The sequence below is a fragment of the Erpetoichthys calabaricus genome, chromosome 14 (assembly GCF_900747795.2).
Source record: "Erpetoichthys calabaricus chromosome 14, fErpCal1.3, whole genome shotgun sequence".
NCBI lineage: Eukaryota > Metazoa > Chordata > Cladistia > Polypteriformes > Polypteridae > Erpetoichthys > Erpetoichthys calabaricus.
Genome location: NC_041407.2, coordinates 214,497 through 237,267, shown reverse-complemented (window position 1 = coordinate 237,267; position 22,771 = coordinate 214,497). Strand labels below are relative to the sequence as shown.

The following is a 22,771-nucleotide window of genomic DNA, read 5'->3' as shown; positions in this document are numbered from 1 at the left end:
TAGGACCGTGTGGTTGGGTGTCAGGTGACTGTGTAAATGTTTGAGTGCAGTGCCACGACGGTTTACGTGGTATTCATTTCTGATCCAAATCCTCTGAACCAGAGAGTAATGCCAAGTTATGGCTTTTGGTACTCGGACATGTGCAAAGTGGTTTAGGTTTTGTGTTACTTGTCATTTTTCTGTTGAGGCAGCTGCAAACACAGGAGATTAGAAACCCCGGATTCCTAAAAATGGGTTAAGGTTACGTGTAATTAGTCAAGTGATGCGAGCGCCTCTCATGTGCGCTTAGGAAATGTGATGATTGTGAGTGGTTCCAGCTCTCATTTGCAGTTTAAAGTATTCAGTAACTGGCAGCACAAGAGAACACGACGTGACATGCAGCGATGGACACTGTTTGCCATTAGTACATCGCTGCACCTCTGATCCCACTCGCCATTAATGTACAATTCATTGTGCCTCCTTAAAGCCCGCGTTGCTAATTGAAGTTCATTGTTCTGCTGCTGTTTTGGTTACTCCTGGCTGAGAAACTTATTAGCTTGATAGTCGCAAAGTACAAGTAACAGGAGAGAATGAAGTTCGTCAGGTCGGAGACCCCCTCTAAGTTAACTTGGGCAGCAAACCCCAAAGGGTGCAGGACAGTCCAGTAGATAGATAGATAGATACTTTATTAATCCCAATGGGAAATTCACATTCTTCAGCAGCAGCATACTGATACAATAAATAATATTAAATTAAAGAATGATAATAATACAGGTGAAAAAAACAGACAATAACTATGTATAATGTTAAATATTAACGTTTACCCCCCCTGGTGGAATTAAAGAGTCGCATAGTTTGGGGGAGGAACGATCTCCTCAATCTGTCTGTGGAGCAGGACAGTGACAGTAGTCTCTGCTGCTTGTGCTGTCCTTGTTATGTTTATTTTTATGTTCTTTTTGATCGGTTGCCTGTATTTGTCATATGAGTCTGTTTCTTTGTGTCTACTGCTGTATGCACCCGAGTTCCCCCCTGGCATTAGTAAAGTTGGTGTAATGTAGTTTATCGTCCATTTGACTGATGCAGTTGGCCCCCTTCCCTATGTGGGTGACCTCCTTGGCGCGTGTCCTCTGGCCCGAGAAGGTTTAACTTGCAGCGTCTAGAAGCATGGCATCACTGAAATCTCAAGAGAATGGCCTTGACTGGGAGGTTTTCAATGGGCGCCTCTCCTCCCTGGCCACCTGACCACAGTTTTTGTTCTTACGCTGGACATTTGGACTCTCGGTCGTTTTATGTAGCCTGTTACAATACTCTTCTTTAGTTTTTTATTTCATTTTGTAACTTTGTTTTAGGCATTGTTACTGTAAAGCACTTGAGTAGCATTGGGACTACACCATAGAAGTTCCTGCTGGTGCTCCTGATCTTGTGGGCATATGAACTGGTTAGAAAGTGGCAGGGCTTTTCTGACAGCTCAGCATCTGGGTTCTGCTGTCTGGATCTGCCCACCTGCTTTTGTCCTGATCCTTGACTCGGTGGGTATGGGGGGGGGGGGGGGAGAGAGAGATTTGTGGTTCATTGTTTGGAGCTCTTTTTACTGCCCCCTGATGTGGACTGATGATAACTCCTCATTTATCCCTGGAGTGCCCCCTAGAGGTCACGGCTCCCTTGATCCTCCTATGGAGACCTCCCTGCCTTTGACCGCCTTGAAGCTCATGGGTAACGGGCCTGGGCCTTCAGCATCCCAATATGTACTTGACGGTTAGGAGAAAGGTGGTCCACTGTTTGAGTCCCCTCCTCGGGGGTCTGCTGGCCACCTCAAACTTCTACTTGTCAAGTCTCTTTGACTTCTTAAGTCTTTATCAAGTAATGGAGATGCAATTCTAAAAGTTTAAAAGGCACTGAATTTGGAAGGAAGGTGAAGCCCCCCGGGACATGAAATATCGGGCAGGAGGCCTGAAGTGTTCTGAAAGAGAATATTAAAATCGATCGTCTGTTTTTAGTTCTCAGAAAGCACAATCTGTTCAAATTAGACCCAGAAATGAGAAGGACAAGTAAAGACTCTCTGGAGGTCATTGTACTAAAGTGGAGCTGCCAGCCACGGGCACAGACATACAGTATAATCTCCTCTGCCAGGATGGGCACCGATAAAGACCAATGCCTTGACAGGTTCCGTTTCTGTCTGGGCACACCGTCTGTGAAATGCTCAACAACAACAACAACATTTATTTATATAGCACATTTTCATACAAATGTAGCTCAAAGTGCTTTTCATAATTACATAATTTACATTCTGGCCTTTAATCCATCAATGACACTAAAATGGGGGAATGACACAAATTGAGGAAGTAACAAAAACAATTCAGAAAGAATTCAGACAATTTAGAAACAATTCAGAAATGGATAAGCTTCAAAACTGGACGAACGCTTGGAAAACACAGTTTAGTGTAGTAAGGAGCAAAGCACTACACGTGGGCAAAAGGAACATCAATTACAAATACAAGAAGGGAAACTCATGCAGAAAGCAAGCTCTGAAAAGAATATAGGGTTTTATGTTGACACATTTTTGGCATCTAAGCAATATGCAGAAGTGTTTAGAAAGGCAAATAAACTTTAGGTTATATTGTAAAAACTGTTGAATATAAGTCAGGAGATGTTCTACTCAGACCACATAATGGAGTATTGTATGCAGTTCTGGGGTGCTGGAGCCTGTCCCTGGCAGCATAGGCACAAGGCAGGAACACACACACACACAATCCACCTAACCTGCATGTGTCTGGACAGTGTGAGGAAACTCTCACAGACACAGGGAAAACATGCAAACTTCACAACAGGGAGCTACCACTGTGCCACCATAAGCCACATAGTAGTATTTGCAAATAAGATTCATCTTTAAACGTACTACTTTACCAATTTAGATATACAAGTTACTAGACTTGGGGAATCGTTTTAAAAACATACTTCCAGTGCATTTTCTCCCATTTTAAACCAAGCCATAAGGATCAGTACATATCCAGGTTTCTGGGAAAGAGCTTTTTTGTCCAAAACACATCCTATCTGCATCCCATTTCAAAAGTAACACAGTACTAAAATTGAGAAGCTATATTGATGACCCGTGAAGTCTTTAAAAAAAAAAAAAGTTGGTTAAGTTACTAATCTGAAAATAACAACATGAAGCAAATGAATTAAAATGAGAAACTTATAAAAAGTTACATTACCTTGATACATCAATATTAACAATAAGCTACGTAAAATATAAAAAAAGGAGCTTTATGAAATGGTAAAGATTATGCAGAAAACACCCTCAGGATACACGACCGCACCGTTCTTCTACGACGCCTACCATACCAAATTACAGTCCCCTTAAAAAATTCACCGCAGTGCAAGTTGCCGCCGCAAATCCTTTCGCGAGGCTCGGCGGGAATTGTGGTTTTTAAGCGAACACCCTAACGTGGACAGCAAACTTCAGTTCCTCTTCAAACTACAATTTCCGAAAAGCCCCAAGCTTAAAAGCCCCAAGCTTTTTCAAGCTTTTTTGTCAAGCCCCCTACCCTGACACTAGCCGTTGTGATCAGTTTAGAAGTCAAGCGTTAAATGGGCATGGCCTTCACATCTCACAGGTCTGCATTGGGGTGGGCACACACGTCCTTAGCTCCAACTACAGTGGAGAGTGCTAGGTATAGGGACTGGCACAGGGCCCCAAGATCTGCACACAAGGCAGGCCGTGGGATTGTCCAGAATCTAACGGCCCTTCCTGACTGTTCAGGACACACTTGCGTCATTTTCTGAATTTACTTAACGTGAGTTGAAGGTGACAGTGGGCCGTAGCCCATCCTGGTAGAAAGACAGAAGCCAACCCAAGATAGACTGTCATAAGACACACTCGTGGCCAGCAGTATCTGAAGGAGTCACTTTGGTGTTTCTCAAGTTGAAGTCACTTCTTCCTGTGCATTGAGATAGATAGATAGATAGATAGATAGATACTTTATTAATCCCAATGGGAAATTCACATTGTGTACCTGTACGTGCCTTTGCCACAATCAGTTGTGTTGTCTTTATTTGTCCCGGCATTTTATAATATGAAGAGGAGGTTAGGAGCACATGCTGATACAGCGCATTGCCGCACCCACCAATGACAAACCAACTCAGGACCCCAGATTAGAACACGAGTGCAGCCATGCAACGGGTGACACCCCAGCACCACCAGAAAATGACAACTTTAGAAATGTTCCTAACGGGTCCATTTTTCAGGCCTAGATGCTTACTGAGCATTGATCTGTGTCTTGAGATGTAAAGTCCCTTGTACGTGTCATTGTCACACACGCACACACACACACACACACACACTCCGTTTCTAAAGAAGCTGTGCTTGTAACCTTTCACCCTGAGGGGCATGTTTTCCTCTCAAAAGACCGAATCACAGTGAGCTCCTCTGCTACATGCCTGGTGTGGCGTTGATTTTCCTCCTTGTTTATGTGAGGACTTCTCTCACGGGGGCCACTGCTGTCACACAAGCAAACCGCAAACGCTTCCTGTCATAAAACGATTAGCCGCAGATCTGTTGTATCAGACGCGCACCGGAAACACGAACGGCCCGTTTCCTTATATTGAAACTTAAGCTGCTTGAAAGTGGACGTGTTCGATGAGTTTGTAGGCTTTCGGGCGATGCCCCGCGCCCCATACCCTCCATTCTAAAACGCCAGTGTGTAGAAAACACTTCACTTTAGAAGACGGTCTCGCATGTCAAATCCATAAACCGCATACCATGTTTGGGACTTGAAAAATGGCACTGGCCCATACCCCCCCCCATCCATGTGCCTGAGCCTGTTTGTGGGAGGTGGTGCTGGCGGCCCACCCGGGGTTGGCGCCCATCTTGGGGTTCTTCTCATCGATTGTTTGTTTACCTCCTTGCTGTCTGAATGTCCCATTAAATTAACGGTCAGCCCTCAATGGCCGCCTACGTGCCCAATTAGCACCGCCGTGTGGCGCGTAACAAGCGTTTGCCTGGCGCCGGTGAGCTCGTTATTTTATCTTTAGCACATCCTACGCTCCTCTTTACAGTTGTATTAGTTACTTGGATATAATTGGGCATTTAATGGGAAGCGATGTGTGAAAGTCTCAATGGTGCCGTGCTCAGAAGCGTTTGACCGGAGGGGAGGAAACTGTTTAGAAATCAGGCGGGCAAACGGGGGCCGTCATTGTGCCAGTCGGGGGCACAGAGGAGTAATTTAATGAAGTCGGTGTGAAAAATGTGACAAAACTTGCCAGTCAGGGAATTCAAAGCAAACACATGTGACCGGCTGGCAGCTAATTAGTGCAAACCCCGCACTGTTGTTTATTTGAATCCACGGTGTCTGAGCTGCTTTCGTGCTCCCAAACCGACTGCCCGCTGGGAGGCTTAATGGCTAAGCGCTGTGCCACCCTGTTCTTTTTGAAGAGTTGTCTAAGGATGTCACTGTCTGGGACAGTGGGTGACCTTCCAGTTCGGTCCACCTCATCTGGATGCCAGTTTTCCCTGTGCCCATTTCATTTCCATTCTTCATTTTAAGGCTTTAAGAAGCACCATGAGGGACGTCTGAAGGGTCTAAGGGCGTGGCCCGAAATCATCACAACCCATCGAGAGGCCATGCCCGGCTATCACCTACTTTGCCAAAGAGCCCTTGATGCAAATGCATGGGGATGACTGGTGTCACTGATGGGAAATGTGATGCCAGCGGCCTCCTTGGAAGCTCAGTGAGAGATGGCAGCTGGGCCAGAGGGTGGCGAATGAGAAGAAGACGAAGCTGAAAATCACAAAATGAGCCGAGTGAAGGCTGGGAAGGAACACTGAGCAAAATAAGGTGGGGGGGAGTTGGCAAGGCCACAGGACGTGGGCAAGTGCAAGCCCTCAGACACTGGTCAGTGCCACTGGGTCAGCCACCCTTCAGCTTCTCCTCATTTCTGTTTTTTGTTTAGTGAATTCACCGCAACTGGCACTGCCAGCTGTTAAAATGGGATGTGCAGCACCCACCTCAAGGCCTTCTTGCTGGTCTCATTTCATGGGTGGCAGCTTTTCATTGCACACTGGGCATTAGGCTCCCACTCTCCATTGCTGATGTCCTCATGAGCTTTCTGCCAGTGTGACTGCTGGGCCCGCGTGCACCTTGCCAGTTTCCCAACTCCACCACGGGTGTCGATTTCATAAAACTTTCCACAAAGCGGATGGGCGGGATGTGACGTGGAGAGCCGATTCGTTGAAGTGGCCCCCGGAGGGCGTCTGGTCTCGCTGCATTACTAAGGCTTCGTTTGCTGCCAGCCGGCAGCCAAGGGTATCCGTTGCCAGTGCCTAGCAGCGAGCCATTTGGGCGCATTCGTTTTGAAAGCTGAATCAACACTCGGATGACATTTCGGCTGGTGCCAGCTGCCAATTTGTCCCTGGGCCATGAGGTGATGTGCTGCACAGAGAGGGACCTGCGTCAGGACACGTTTGCTTATGGGCTCATGTCGGCTTCACTGGCAAGCAGATGATTTATATATGACATGGCACAAAGCGAAGGGAAATGGGAGCTTGGGGTACTGCCATGGTGGGGAACGATAAAGGAAATGGCATAGAATTTAAATAAGCACCTAAAGTCAAACTGCACATTATATAGTGCCTTCCTAGAGTTGGTGCCAACCCAGGCGGCACTTTACAAGGCCTCCCTCAGTGCCCTTCTGGTTGTGCCAGGCCAGGGAAAGGCGCTCTATAAAGAAATTGTAATTATTATTAAAAGTGCCGTATAGATGGAATGGGTCTCAAAAATGAAAAATACATTTTGTATCAGTCGGCTTTGTCACGGGTCCTCTTGTCCTTGACACTAAACCCGGGGCACATCTCTTTGACTGGCTGACATTGAACTGGTGAGTAGTCCCAGTGTGGCCAGTTCAGGGTCATGTGAGGTCCCAGCCACACTGGCGGAGGGGCAATTTGGCTTTTCCCATAAACATGGCAGGAGAACTGCTCACAAGATGACCAGGCACAGGGTTTGAACCCAGGACTGTGGTTGTTTTGGGCAGCAGTGCCAGTCAGTACACATTGGCAGTATTGACCCTGCGGAGCCCATGCCCACATTCACTGCCATAAACCAGGTGACTTGTAAAAGTTCAGTGTTTTGTGTTGTATAGCACCTTTTTAGATGAACGCCGTCTGAAGGCACGCCACAAGTTTTATTCTGTGATGTCCAGCTGGTAAAGTGAGTCGTGCCAGGATTGGATGGGTCCTGTGGTGGAAAGGCGCTATGTAAAGGACGATGATCCGGTTCAGGCCTGCCATTTCCATGTTCCTAGAGTCCTGAATCTGCCACTGGCAGTAAGAGGTGGGAACCGGAGAGCTTTCTGATGGAGCTTTACCAGCAACCAGGGGGCACACTAAGGCATTTTTCGTGCCTGCCCACAAAGTTGAAAGGGGCAGGGGGCAAAGCCCATCCCAGCATCATAAAGCTGCTTGCACACACCAACCTGTGCACAGTGCCAGTCCATTGGAGGGCACACAGTCTCACAGCCACCGTTACTTGTATCAGTTCAGCATGATGGGCACACCTTTGAGAGAACCCGGAGTGAACAGTAACTGGGCACCAACAGTGTGCCACTGTGTAAATTAAGAACAAAAAATGAAGGGTCTGACGAGCTGATCCTGATATGAAATGACTGCCCAGCGTGGTGGTCTCAGTTCTCTCGCTGGACGGACCTGGTCAGAATCGAGTGGCACAGCTGAGTGAAGTCCGTTGGTGTCGGTAAATGGCTGTCGAGATTAAACACAGGAGGGCAGCTGCTGGTTTATGTCCCGAGTTAGGGTGACCTCATGCTGATGGGCTTTGCCCAGAGTGCCATGGTGGGTCAGTGTTCCATGAAGCTTTCATCCTTGATGCCACGGTTTTCTCTCTGTGTACCCCTTCTAAACTGATGTTCGCCTGTCCTTGATGAGCATGTTGTTATGCCAGGTTGTCCTCTCTCCTGCCCAGAGCTCTCGCCCTCAGTGAGGCTGTGCTGCCTTCGGTCCTCTGCACCCTCATCGCCTGTCCACGTCTCGCACCACCGACTTCTTTAGGTGGCGTTTCCCTTGAGTGCCAGCATCTCCACGTCTCCAGAAGGTGACGCTTGGCTCCCATGTGGCTCTTTGTTTCTGTGGCCCTTGTTTTATAGTACACTGCTGACCCCTGACCCCCTGTGGTCCTTTGCCGTCTTTCTCCTGCGCCTTGTTGGACTTCTGGTGACTTTCTGCTGTCTCTTGCCTTTTCTTTTTGTTCTGCCCCCCTGCCATTTCTCACCTGTCATTCTTCCCTCGTCTGTCAACTCCTTCACCCACCCATTCCTGCCCAGCGGTCTGATGCTCTCGCATGTTCTCATCTTGTTCTTTCCATCTCATTTCCTGTCCGTCTGTTCATCACCTCCAGCGCTTCCCGTCTTCCACCCCCCCCCCCCCCCCATCATTCCTTCTGCTTGACGTCTCTGGTGCCCCGCATATCATCAGCTGTGCCCCACGAGTCTGCCAGCCTCATAAACTGAGCTCACCAAACAGGTTTTTACCTTCATGTTGGTCATTCCTGGCTGGCAGTGCCCACATGTCTGCACTTTAGTGAGCGTTGAGGGTGGCATCCGATGGCAGCTCGGCCAGCCAAACACCAGAACAGTCCGGGTTCATCTTAATCATATTGTCTGGTTGATGACATAGATGACTACACGGACTTGAAAAGCCTTCAGAGCAAACGGCCACCTTGGCTGTGTGGCAACGGCGCCATCCAACAGCACTACAGATGGGCCCATGTGCCCGCTTGCACTGCCAGATGGCATCCTGGAGGATTTTGAACGTTTTATTTTAAGCCCCAGTCTCTTAAGGTTCTGCAGGTGACTGTGGTTGCCAAGTCTGAGCCTTTTGAGGGGCTTGTGAAGAAACGTCGGCCGTGCGAGAAAGCGTCAAGTGATGAGCCTCGACAGGAGACGACGACTTTCTGCTTAATTGCACCTGCACAGTCGGCTCATTAGGGCCGTCCTGTCATCGCCGGGCGCCTTGGCTTGATGGAGTCGGGCAAAATGTTAAGCAAACACGTGGCACTGGAGGAGGAGGATAAGGCGGAGTGCTCGTTCTTGCTGCCCCTCAGTAAGGTGTCCTGCAGCGCCTACCGTGTTATGATTGTGTTCTTGTCTAAAGGCATCCGGGACATGGCAGTGCCACTCAGGGGGCCTTTGGTTTGTCGCCTTTTGTGAACGTGCATCCCTATACCAAGCTGGAGATGCCCACCGCCATCCAGGAGACTTTCGTGGGGTGCGTGTGTGTATGCCCTTGGTATGGCCTGGCGCCTTGATCTTCGTGCCTAACACCATTAGAATGAGGGGGTTCAGGGAGATGGATAGAGGTGAAAGGCGCTATATGATAGGTGGTATATGAGTGTGAAGCGGACTGTGTGACGGGGAGGGAGGTGGATTTGGTACAAAAGGCGGGCGCTCTATAACTGACTAATGCTGGGAGTGCGCTATATCAGCGATGTGTACATGTGGCAGGCCTCCATTGCGGTCCGTTTTCATCCCCCTTTCAGCTCTGCTCTCTTTCTTGATTTCCCAGTCGTCTATTTTTAGCTGATGCCCGTCTTTGCCATCTCTACGCCCCTACCCTTTGTAAATTTGTCCTGACGTCAGTTCCGATGAGCCTTTTCTTTCTCATCTGTGACATCTAATTTCTTTCATTAAAGAACAAATGTTTCTTTTTTTTTTTTTTTTTTGTTCTTTTTCTTTTTCTGCGTCTCTTGGTGCCAGCGCCGGGACTGTAGGCAGCAGGTTGTGTAGTGGGCAGTGTTGCCCGTTGTGTTGCAGTTGGTTCCTCGTGTTGTCAGGTCACCTCCATGGCTCCACACGGCTGTCCCTTTTGTGTCTTCCTCTCCTTCTGGCTGACCGCTGTCTTTTATTTTTATGTCATTGAACCCGTCACACTAACTGCCGTCACCCTAATGTGCTTGTGAAGGGTCCGACTCTGCTCAGGTGGGAAGGCCACACTCTTCAGGCATGAGGTGCGCTCTATGAGCTGGATGTGACGTCACGAAGCACCGCTGCCTCTGCAGGCTTGGTGGAGAGTGGTGGCAATGCTGACTGGTCACTCTTGCCACCTGGCAGCTGTCGGGAGTAGCAGCCCTCCTCACCTGCCCACAATACGGAGAAATGAAAATGAAGTACAAAAGAGAAGCTCTGTGCGCCCGAGGCTTTCCAGTGCTTCCGCCTCACTCGCGCCTGTTGACTCTGATCATTGTCACGGTAAACGATATCTCCAGTGCATTAAGGATCATCCTGTCTAAATTAAGAGCGTCATGCCGTTGGCGGGTGTGGGGGGGCGGGGAGGGGCAGGGGGACTGAGGACTTAAAGAAATGTGACACGTAGAGGCAAACTGGCAGAGATGTGCCAAATGGCCGCTGGGGTCAGTGCGGGCCGTGTGAAGGCGAGTGGTGCTGACCCGGGCCACCTGCAGCCTTCCGCAGGACGTTACGCTGGGTCACTGGCTGAAGCTCGCACAGTCTGGGTTAAATGCCCTTTAATGATGTGCCAGGTTATTGGCGTCCATGCAGTGACCTTACAGAATGACCAGTGGCCAAGGATGGAACTCAAAAATAAATGTTTGGGGGTGCAAAGAAAATAAGAGGAATTGACAAAGTCACAAAGTCAGTTGTGCTAAGGTGCTTCAGTGAATGGGGTGGTCACTTCAATGCCAGGCAACTGAGACACCACCCGACCGCTGGACAAATGGGCTGTCAATGAATTCAGTGATAGAAGAGGGTGGGTAACGTGCAGTCAAATGGAGAATCCAAGGTGTGGGCACACAAGAGAGTCCCAGGTTACCTGTCAAGTTACAACAGCCTACATGAGGGCACCGTGCCACACTGGCACAGAAAAGTGCAGTTAAATGGAGCCTGACTTGTAATTAATGCTCAAATAAAGTGCCATTTCATGTGATGCCATTGGCATGACTTGCAACAGGGGAAACCAAAGGCATTTATGCCAACCGTGGGGAACGATGAGAAGAAAATGGCTTGGCGGCCTAAAATAAACCCACGTCACCAAGGGAGTCATCTGACTGGGAAACCGCATGCTTTGTTTAGCAGTCACTTCCTTACTTATGGGCCACGATTAACTCTCCTGGACTGGACTGCTCCCATGGGTGACCCCTCCCCCCCCCCCCATATGTTCGTTTAGTCTGTCTGGTGCGTGCCCTTCAGGTGGCAAGGCTGGTGACTGGAGCTCTGTCCATCGATATCCAGTAACCCATGTGAATTTGTTTATCACATGTAAGGACCGTTTGGATGGATGGCATCCCTCGCTGAGTGCTGTTTGATGAGCTTTGTTGGCTGACGATGTCCAGATATCAGGCCGGGCACACACTGACACCTGAACATCATCTGTTTTGCTTTTGTGTATTAGAGGTAGTATGCCATCCTTATGACTCTCCGTGAGTCTGCATGGAACCCCGTGATGGCAGAGACGCATGATGAAAAGTCCTCGGGTGACTGGCACGTCTTACAGGGCAGTTGTCCACACAATTGACCCTGGGGACCAATTTTGATTGATGAGTGGAGGCTAGCAGTGACTGCGTATCGACACGTGGGCACTCACGTTGTCAAGTGTCTGAAAGAGGCCAGGGAGTGTGGATTTTGTACGGTGCCCAGCTGTTGGGCTGGTTGCCAGTATCATGACTGAATGGCAGAGTGGTGACCGCTCGCTCATTTTTAACTTTGTTTCTTTTTTTTCCCCCTTTAGGAACAAGGGTCGACTTTCCTGCAGCTGGGCTCCTCTGTGGACCAGCAGATTGGCGTCATCTTCAAAGTGATGGAGGAATACGACTGGGGCTCATTCGCCATCATCACCAGCCAGTACCCAGGCTACCAGGACTTCATCGAGTACATCCAGTCCTTCATCGACACGAGTTACTTCGGCTGGGAGCTGCAGGACATCCTGAGCTTTGACATGTCCTATGAGAGCAGCAGCAGCACCAGGGTGGGCCGGATGCTGAGACAGGTGGATGCCCAGGTGCTGATCGTTTACTGCTCCCACGACGAGGCCCAGTACCTGTTTGCTGTGGCAGCTGAGGCAGGTCTCATCGGCCCCGGCTACATCTGGATCATCCCGAGCCTGGCGGTGGGCAGCATGGACGTGGCGGCGCCAGACATCTTTCCCGTCGGGCTCATCAGTGTCATGACGGATCGCTGGAAGATGAGCCTGAGACAGCGCGTGCGGGATGGCGTGGCCATCGTGGTGAAGGGCGTACAGAGCTTCATGAGGCAGCACGGCTATGTGCCGGAAGGGCACACGGACTGCCGCTCCCCTGCTGTGTCTTCCCACAATGACACCTTCTACAGGTACCCGTCACGGCTCATCGAGTCTGCTTCTGGTGTTTGGGTAACGTCTCGATCACAGAAGTGTCCATTGCAGCCCATTGTGTTTGTGAAGCCCCCGGTGGATGTTTATTGCATTTGTGCACTGTGGTGTACCGCTCTGGACAGTTTTGGTTCACACACACACACACACACACACACACCCAAGTGCCCTGTGCGGACTCTTTAATCCTCCATTCCAGCTGTCTTGGGGAACTTCCTGTCAAAGCCATAACCCCCATTAACACCTGCTGTCCTAAACTGAATCTCCTGCTCCTGCCATTGTGACTCCTGGCTAAGCCCTTCAGCTACCTCCAGCCTTGGGGGGCTTTAACTAAAGGAACGGCCATCCATGCCTCCCTGAGCTCAGACGGGCACCTTCCCAGTCTGTCCCAGCAGTCCCTCACGGCACCTGTGTTGTTGTATTATTACTGCCCTTGTCTGAAGTAAATCAACATCGACCTCGGTGTGTTGTTTGGCATTCCAACAGATGGTTCATCTCAACAGACATTTGTAGAAATGCATGTGGAATGTGCCATCTGTGGGAGTGACAGAGGCATAGCAACCAGAAGGGCACACAGACACCAGTCTGCTTATTAAGGTGGATGCGCTGATTTCTGTCTGCTGGATGTGTTCATTGTTAACGTTTGTAGGGCGGTGTGCCCGTCAGGTTGCTCTGCCAGTGTTACATGCCGTTTGGTACAGAATTTGTAAAAGTGGTGCTTATTTTTGTGAAGCGCCATCTGTTGAATAATAGACCTTGCAACCAGAAGGACACACAGGCTGCACTGGGCATAAGGCAGGAAGCCTCACTGGATCGAGATGCCAGTCTACTGCAGCGTCCACTCATCCAGCACCAGTTTGAAATCGGCCATTGTCCTAACACACTGACTGGAGTAGCTGTGGAAAAAAACAGAGAGACAGTGGAGGTGGGATTCAAACCCAGGACTCTGGGCAGCAACATCGTTCACGTTATGTTGTGTGGTGATACGGGGCCTTGTGACTTTTGTTTCTTTTTGCCTTTCACTTGTTCAGTGGAAGTCATTCAGATGTGTGACTTTCTCTACCTCGATAGTACCAGGGTGTTGTACCGTGTCACTACTTTCATGATGGCTGACAAGTCAAGCAAAACGACACCTTTTATTGGCCGACTAAAAAGATTACAATATGCAGGCTTTCCTTCAGGTAAGACGTCATACAGAAACTGGGGTTTATATACAGAGAAGGACAGACAAGAGCAATGGAAACCATAAAGTGAGACATCGTCGATGTACCAAATGAACAAGAGAGGAGAACGTCGTCTGGTCAAGAGGGTTGGATGAGAGGACAGTCCAACAAAGTGTTTGGAAGTTTCAGAACAATGTGGGTCTGTAGACAGCAAGCTTACGGTCCGCGTGCCCTAAAAATCCAGACTCCCACCTGCCCGATATCAGACCTGAAGCTTGTGCCCGTTACCTCTCATCACAGTTGATGCCCAGCATTGGGCACATGCCTGTGTTTGCTGTGTCCATCCCTCACCTTTGTTTCCTGATGTGCCTCGGCTTCTGCTCTCCACCCGCTCGGATGGTAACATGGTACTCGCCTGCTTGTCTTCTGGGTACCCAGGAGTGCCAGATAGGATGACTGTGGTGATATGGCGTTACTTGGGTCCCTTCTGTGTCTGATTGCCTTGGCCCCATAGAGTGGACTGGCTGTCCCACAGTTCCCAGTCTACAGGAATAGCCCAGCACTCGGATGAAAACGATGATGCAGTGCGGTGAGGCAGGCACTTTGTGACCCGTGACGGCGTGGGTGCCATGTGGTATAAGATGACCACACAGTCGGAGAACAGAGTGGGCTTTAAAAGAAGAGCTTAGCCAGTCTGAGCAGTTGCCCCACCCTGACAAGCTATGCCGAGCTCGCCCTGTCTTGAGCTTGTTTATCTCTGGGACTGTCCCCAAGCTGCTGACAGTGAAAAGATCACAGTGACCACTAGATGGGGGTCCCATCATACATTGTGGAAAAAGTCAATCTGGTTAGCACCCACAATGTTCAAGCCCAGGGTTCAAATCCCTTCCTTTGGTGCCCATGTGTGCCTTGGGCTAATTGGCCTCGGTGTGTGTGTGTGTGTGTCCTATGATGGATGGGCAGTCCTGCCTCCAGTAGGGACTTATGGGAACTGCACTAATCTCCATCTTGTTTTATATGACCCTTTTAAAACTTGTGAAAGGTGCCATATATTCGAGTAAAGTCTGCACTGCTCAGAAGAGGGGAGGTGACTTTATAAATGGGCACACTGCTGATGATTCCTGTCACTCCTCTCTCTTTCAGGCACATGCTAAATGTCACCTGGGAACAGAAGGACTTCTCCTTTAACAGCGATGGCTACCTGGTGAACCCATCAATGGTGATCATCACTCTCAACAGAGAGCGCCAGTGGGAGAAGGTAAGGCTGTGCTGGGCCTCGTCTCCTTAGTGAGACACCAGCCTGCTCACTCAGCTTTCTGCTTTTTGTCCCCCTTGTGTAAAAACGAGGAGCCATTAGAGAAAACACCTAAAGTTGAGAGTCCAGGTCAGTTCTTGGGAGGGCTGTGCCCGCCTCGCTGCTGTTGCCCGGCGCCTTTTAGAGAGCACACTGTTGCAGGGCCCTTTAGAAGGACTGATGATGAAGCAGCCAGATAACCATGGGAGGAGTCCAGTGCAGATGAAGGGCGCCGTGTGAATAAATGAACACACTTGGGGCAAACACGTCAGTCGAGCACATCTTTGGCAATCGGTTGTCTTCATTTCATTCACTTGCTGACAGAACACACTTTTAAATTCTGTCATTTTTCACACATCCTCTCCATTGGTAAGCAGCACGTGTCTGGCGTCACATCGGCAGATGGCTTGCCGTCCGGCTCTGCACTTATTTGTCGTCTGTCTAGCGCTCCCCACCAGTCTAACGAGCATCAGCAACGAGGCCTGGATGTGAGTGGGCTTTTCATTTATGGTACCTGTGTGTGCACCTGCATGTCGTTGGCGTCCCTTTCAGTCATGAAAACTCTGCTCGGGGTCCTGCCTGCCACTCTGCAGGAGAGTCCCACTCCCCAAAAGCGTTTCCAGGTGCACAGCCTTGATGAACCGCTGGCGTTCTGTGCACTTGTCGATATTCACAAGCAGATGCTGAAGTGTGATGATCAGCAGACGCTTTACACGAGATGCCCACTCGGCTCTTGGCATTTGCACAGAAGTGCATTTTCAGAATGGCCCCATCCTCTGACGTGCTGATAATGGAGATTGTCGAGAGGTGACACACCTGAATGGTTTGGCAGTTAAGTGACACAAATGGCGTACACGGCTGTCGCTCTGCTGAGCACTATGGGAAGCTCATTGGCCCCTTGACTTATTAAAGGCACACGTGTCTGCGAATCTGCATTGTACTTTGTGTGCTTTACCTTCACACCTGCGAATACCTGATACTGTGAAAGGAGTTCAGTGCCAGAAAGTGATTTTGAAATCTGCTCCTTTCCGTCTCTCCCTCATTCTTTCATTCACTGTGCCTCATACTTGATAGCGTGGCACTCTTCCTCATGGTCACTCTGTCTGTCCCTCTCCATCTCGGTGATGTCTTCTGGCTGTTCTCGTGCTCCTTGACATCACAGGTTCCCTCAGAACAGCTTCAGTTCAGCTCAGGCCCAGAGGCCCCCCCAAGATCCCCCTGTTTGGTCTCCGCTGAAGCCCTGTGACCCTAAAGGACGTTTCATCTTCAAGTTTGTTGTGTCACAGGCTTGTGACAGGAGCTGCAGTGGCAGACAACAGACAGAAGAGATGTGTTCTGCGGTGGTCGGCTCTTTAAGTAGTAGGGCTCAGCGCTGTCCTTGAACCTGGCGGACCTGCAGGGGGCGCTCCTGCTAATGATGTCTGTCTGTCCGTCCATCCCGAACTGAAAGCAGTTGTGTCGCCCACCGTGTTCTGAGCTGACTTGACCACCTTCTGTGCTGAGTGGGTGACCTACCCAGATGTCACCTTTAAAAGTGGCTGAGCACAGGAGGAGTTGAAGGCATTGGCTGGGTGATAGGGATTTGTTCAGTTTGTTTTATTTTTATTTAGTGCCCCTCACTTTATGCTGCAAATTTACAAATGCCCTCAATTCAGGTCATCAGTGACAGGACTGCCCCCTTTGTCATCATGTGGCACCTTTGCTTTGCTGACTTGATGGGACAGTGTCTGGCTGCACAGTTCAGTGGTCTCATCCAGCTGATGTGTGCTGACCGTAGGTTTCCAGGGTCCAGTAGGCCTTTGTATGGTGACCCCATTGAGACTGGTGCTCATTCTGACAGGCCAGCCGATGACACCACACCAGTCCAAGGCACATGATGGGGTGTAAGAGGGTGGCCGTTTGGACTCTTTGGATTGATTTTCTCCTCTCTGTGGTCTGCTGAATGCTTCTCACTACCGTAAACACTCAACTAAAAACGCTGAAAGTCTGAATCAGCTGTCATCCACTCCAGACTAAATTTGGATGCCGTTGTTATCACCTTCCCTGAGACTCATTTACACCTTTTTTTTTTTTTTTTTTTTTTTTTTTAAATAAATGTACACATCCTGTCTGAACTGCAGCTGGGTAGGCCGACCCATTGGAGTAGGCACAGGCACGGCGCAGTTCTCATTCGCACCTTCTCACCTCTAATTAGTGTGCGGTGCAGCGTTGAGCGCCCGCTCAGTCACTCCGTCCAACCGTCCTGCAGCTGGTAGATGCCTTCTGTTAAACAGACTCTTCCTTTCTCATTGCCAGCATTTCCTTCTATTTCTATTATCACTTCATTGCGTAATGCCCTTAGTTGCACCCAAGCTCCCCAGTGACGCGCTGCTAGCACCACTGGCCTGTCTGCAGCTAGAGGGTCTTTTCAGAGCACAAGCCGCTGGTTCGGCCTGCCCTCCTAATCCCAGCCCAGCCCAGGCCTGGTCTGAGGCTTCTCTCACTTTCAGTAAAGAGGCAGTGCCAGGGCAGATAGCACCATCTCTGCTCTGTGAAGTTGCTGAAAGTGTCAGTTGTGCGCTGAGGCTACAGTCCTACTGTGACAGGGGAAACCCAGCAGAACATTACCAGCATTATGGCCAAGCTGGAGATGAAAAATCTGAGGAGAAACCAAAAAGCAGAGCACAGGATCAGGGGAATGAAAAAGAAAAAACAACGATGGGCCCCAGTCAAAGCTGAGTGGTCCAAACCCTTTACTAACGGTGGCAGGGCCTTCCCTCACCCAGCACTGCCAAGTACAATACAATACAATTTATTTTTGTGTAGCCCAAAATCACACAAGAAGTGCCGCAATGGGCTTTCATAGGCCCTGTCTCTTGACAGCCCCCCAGTCTTGACTCTCTAAGAAGACCAGGAAAAACTCCCAAAAAAGGTACAGGGTGCCACCTGGCCATGCCATCGACATGTGATAGCATAACACTAAAATGACAAATGAGGAGTCCAACTCCATCTAGCTGAAGGCCTTCAGGCCCAAGTGCTGTCTCAGCTTCGCCTTCTCAAGAGCTTTTCTCCATTGCCCAGGCCTAACCTGTCTAATATGGACTGGCATCACTGCCCTCCCTCCCTCCTTTACCAGGGTCAGCTGCTCACTGGGCACTGAGGTTCAGTACAAGCCATGATGGCGGCCTAACTTCACGTTAGACTAATTTGTGCAGGGGCGTGGACCCTGTGCGGGAGTGCTGTTTACGTGTGGACCGCCAGAGACCCTGACACATTGTAATCTTGTCAGGCTTTTCATTTTTGTTCTTTTAACATCACGCCTCCCCGCATGAGGCACTTTAAGATTCTGGCAGTGCCGTCACGGTTCACTTTTTAATTTCTGTAACCTGACTCCGACCTTGCGTTCTTTTCTTCCTTCCTTCCTTTTATTGCAGTCATTTATCACTTGTGACAGAATAATTATGGGAAATGTAAACAAATGTCTTCCTTAGATGATTTTATTAAAAAAAAAAAAAGGTCTGACCTTTAAGTGTGAAGGTGAACGCCATAAGGCAGCAGTAGACGGGAGCGGCGACCGTAGGCCTGGGCCCGAGATTTACGTGTGGCGGTGTCCGGTGCTGCGATTCAGGACATCCGGAGGGAGCAAGCCAGTCTGCTCAGGGTGGACAGCTGGACAAGTCGGCCTGTCCAGCTCCAGCCCAGGTCATCTTCAAGCAGACAGACATTGGTGGTCACCTTCGAGTCGTCGAGAGCTCTTCACTGTACGGATTAAGAACACTTTACAAACGACAGAAGCGTAAAGCAAGGCAACTTCAAAGTGATAAACATAAACGGCGCACATCCATTAGCATTAAACTGAAATGTCACATTCATGATCAAGTAGTCCATGAGTGCAAATGGAGCCTCGCCTGAGCATCTTCAGACTGTGAGGGCACGTGTGGACATCCATGTGCTGCATTGTGCTACAGAAACTATCATGCCAGTCCATGTTCTTTTTACCCAGAGTCCCATCTGGTCGAGGTTTCTTTCATGTGGCCGGCCCAGGAGATTCACTGGTCTTGTGCCGTACCAGTGAATGTGTTGGCCAGGGCAGATGGCATTAAGACGCATGAGTGAATTATGGACAGGCGCTGACTTGTTGGAGGAGCACATCTTCCATTTCACTGGGGTACATCCTTCGCACAGGCTGCATGATGTCCACTCCTCAAACCGAGCTATGAATGAGCACCTCACACTGGACATGGATGCTCACTACAGATTCCTCAGACGTGCATGCCCACCATTCACTCCCAGGCAGAATCTGCATGTATTGTTAAAATGACAGAACTCCATTCCTGATAGCTCAGTCGACAACCTGCTCAGATCTGGCACACAGTGACAACAGGGCTCCTCGTGTCTGGTGGACCACCGCAGCTGCAGGTTTTTGCTGGTAATGGGACTTGTTACTTATTTTTATGGCGCTTGTTCTGCCACGTTAGGTTGTTGTTAAGTTGCAGGTTTTTAGTATCAGAGAATATCACATTAGTGACGTATGGTCTGAGCAGATCAGCCATTATCAGTCCTCTCCTCTGTCGTTTCTTATTTTGTTCAATCAGACACTTCAAGGGGTCTAGTGGGCTAGTCAGATGGCAAGCTGCTGGCTTTTTCGTCATTTGCATCTCATTGTTCATTAGAGGGTTAGGGTGGACAATGACTCTGTGCGAGTTTGCATTGATCGTGCTGTTATTAGAAGTGGCACAAATAGTCCCTAAAGGGGTCTTGGCACTTGTCTCCAGCACCTTTTTCTTGAGTATCCCACACTCTGGCCTGGCATTTTTGAATTGTTTGTTCAAATAAAGTCCACATTTAGCTTCAAGAGCCAGTCATTTTCCAGCCAACAATACTGATACCAACTTTGTCTCCTTGGATGTCACAAGTGTGTCACATGTTTGAAGTCGCTGCTTTCTCATCCATCCATCCATTATCCAACCCCCTGAATCCAAACACAGGGTCACAGGGGTCTGCTGGAGCCAATCCCAGCCAACACAGGGCACAAGGCAGGAACCAATCCCGGGCAGGGTGCCAACCCACCGCAGGACCTGCTTACTCAGCTTAGCACAAATGTCCTATTGGGCTCACAAGGGACAGTTCAGAAACAGAACCAAAATGGCGGATGGCTCTTGGATTCCTGTTGAAGACACAAACTCATCAGGCAGATGGGCACCCTGAGGAGGGGGGGAAAAAGGAGAACTACGGTGGCATGAAGGCAGTTTACACCAAACGAGTGGAGCCTTTGTGATCCGCCACTGGCACACTGGCCCTGACTGGCATGCCCTGCTGATCCACAGCACTGCCTCGGCTACAACATCTTTTTCTAGGCTTTTGTGCCCCTTGCTCCGGAATACTCCCATGTGTGGATATTTAGCACCAATGAGGTGCGACTCCCTCGCACATCTTCATTAACGCCTCAGATCTGTGAATGACGGTGAGGCAGGCTGATGGAGATCTCGCGCCTCGCACACTTGCCGTCCTTGACACCCAACAAATATTCAGCAGTGAGCCAGAAGTGGAGTATGAAGAGTGACGGCGGGCACAATTAAATCTGCTCTTCAAGTGCCGCCGGCAGACTGTCTCTGTCATGCCAGTCATTTCTTACCACTGAGAATTAGGCTTCTCAGCGCGGCCCTGCCAGTCACGTCCTCTTTAAAACTGAGGAGGTGTGGACTGAAAAGACCTGCTCAACATGAAATGAGTGGCCAGCCCCAGAGCAAGGTGACAGTGTGAGAAGGAGGCGCTTACTGAGGGGACCACGTGGGCCCATAAGAGAGGCGGGTGACCCAAACTTGATGCTGGTTTGAGAAACGCATGGGCACAACTGTAAGGAGCGCCCCCTTCAGTCACAAGACAGATGTGGTGGGAGTGGGTGGGGCTCCTGTCTGCCAATTACTGGCTGGTCACGTCAGTTTAGGGGGACTTGATCAGCCCAGAGGAAAGTACGAAATGCCAGAAAATACGCCAACGACCGACGACTGCTGTTCTCAGGATTAGTATGAAGAACACAGACCGATCGTTCAGAGTTCAGCCGCATCCCTACAACTAGCAGAATTCCGAATGCTGGGAGTCCTTGCATCTCCTCATCTGTAAAGAACTTTCCTGACACCGTACCGGTGGTCCTCGACTGCACAGGTGGAGTGGACTTCCTTTACCGTGATGTCCAGTCACCTTGTAAGCTGGCGCTTGGGGTTCAGCAGCACAGTGAAGTGAATGTGCAGAGGACGCGTCACAGAACACCCCACACATCTTAGGATGGCAGCGATGGACAGGACACTCGGACCCCTGGGGTATCAGTAAAAGCTAAAAAGTCATGTTGTACTGGAAGGGTATTAGTCAGGATCAAGGAGGGTGCAGCAGAAATGACACTGCCTCCTGCCAACTACAGGGCAGACAGGCAGAAAGTGCATGGCATCAAGAGGGACTAGGGGGTGTAGGACAGCTGGCAGCAGATGAAGAGAGCCGAAGCTAATAGGTAAAGCGAGTGCTGGGTTGACACTGTGATAGGCTAGTGGGTGAGCTGCCCCACTCCCTCGAGAGGTGGGCACACACGCGTGTTCTTCCACAGTACTATTTTGTTTTCCTTATGGGTGCCACCATTTTGTGCTGACTGTGGCTATTCTGTTGTTAAGCTGGGCATCTGGGAGTGTGGGGCACATGACAACATTACGACAACAGTATAAGGGTCTACGTTGTGCCACCCACGACTGAGTTGTTGTCACTTGTTTCTAGTTTTGCATTACTAGTTACGACAACGTTTCGTGCCCTCTGACTGGGAGCTCTTTGGCTCTGATCACTTGTGCCCTTTTTGGCTTATGACTTGCCATTCTGTGCTTAGTGTATTTAATTATTGTCTTCTGGCTACGACTCCTGCTTTAATTCTACCTCTTCTGTGCCATTATCTGATGTCGTTCTCTCCCAAAATTGCTGTTGCCCAGAACAAGTAGTACATTAGCCATCTGGTTGAAACTGTGTGATGGCAGCGCCAATGACATGAAAAGGCATAAGCACAGCATGGGAAGACATGTCCAAAACACACAAGTGAAGCAGAGCTGGAACGGCATCGGAGACCCCCAGACCCCTCGGGTAACTGCAGCACTGGGACACCGAGCCATTGTTGACCCTTACATCTGACTGCTTGTGGAGGGGAGGTAGAGGAGCGGAGCGGAGAGGAGAGGTGAGGTGGGCTCTTTGGCTCTTTTGTGTTTCCTGTCCCACACAGTTCCTTTCATAGTGATTTCAAAATGTTGCCACCAAAAGTCCCATGCTCTTCTGTCTTGTGATTCCTTAGAAGGGGTCTTCAAACCTCTGTACTCCATGGAAGGTGGATGCTTGTCCTATCCTCATCTCCTGCTGAGGTCCCTTTGTCCCTCATCCCCTTGGCCGTGTGTTTTGTCAATGCCAGACGTATTGTGTTTAATTCAGCTTTTCAACATCGATTGTCTCCTGCCAGCCGCTAAAATGTGACCAGTCCTGGAGTCTCCTGGCCCTCTCATTGATTAAACCGCCATCTTCTAGGCGTTAGTTTTCAACAGACACTCCTCTCCTGTCACCGCGTGATGGACGATGAACATTGAAGTCAGCCGACCAAAACAAATGGCAGCTACCTGAAGAGACGCTCGTGTTACTCCTGTGTCTTGAATTGGTGTCGTCACTGTCACCATTCATCAAGGGGGTGCACTTGCACAGTTCGACCTCACCTGGACAGAGTTCTGCTCGATGCCCTACGGTTTCTATCCCCTTGTCACCCCCTGAGATCGGCCAACAGGCCCTTGGTCCTAATAGGCAGAGCTCTCCTGGTGTGGTGAGGGTCACTCGCACCCTGGACTGATTCATTCATTTGAAATCACTTCTCGTTTATAAGCATTTGAGTCCACTTTGATCTTTAACAACAATTGTTACACTTTCACAGATTTATCTCCACAACGGGTAACAGCTGAAAAAAAATACGAAACCGTA

At 49.7% G+C, this 22,771-nt stretch overlaps 1 protein-coding gene across 1 annotated transcript in view; it reads left to right on the top strand.

Moving 5' to 3' along the window:
- The window catches only part of LOC114665145 (glutamate receptor ionotropic, NMDA 2C-like), a 53,765-nt gene that overhangs the window by 16,025 nt on the left and 14,969 nt on the right, over positions 1 to 22,771 (top strand). Inside the window, exons 3-4 of the mRNA XM_051936360.1 lie at positions 11,729 to 12,327; positions 14,653 to 14,767. Of these exons, the coding sequence (XP_051792320.1) occupies positions 11,729 to 12,327; positions 14,653 to 14,767 (714 nt within the window). The remainder of the gene's footprint in view (positions 1 to 11,728; positions 12,328 to 14,652; positions 14,768 to 22,771) is intronic.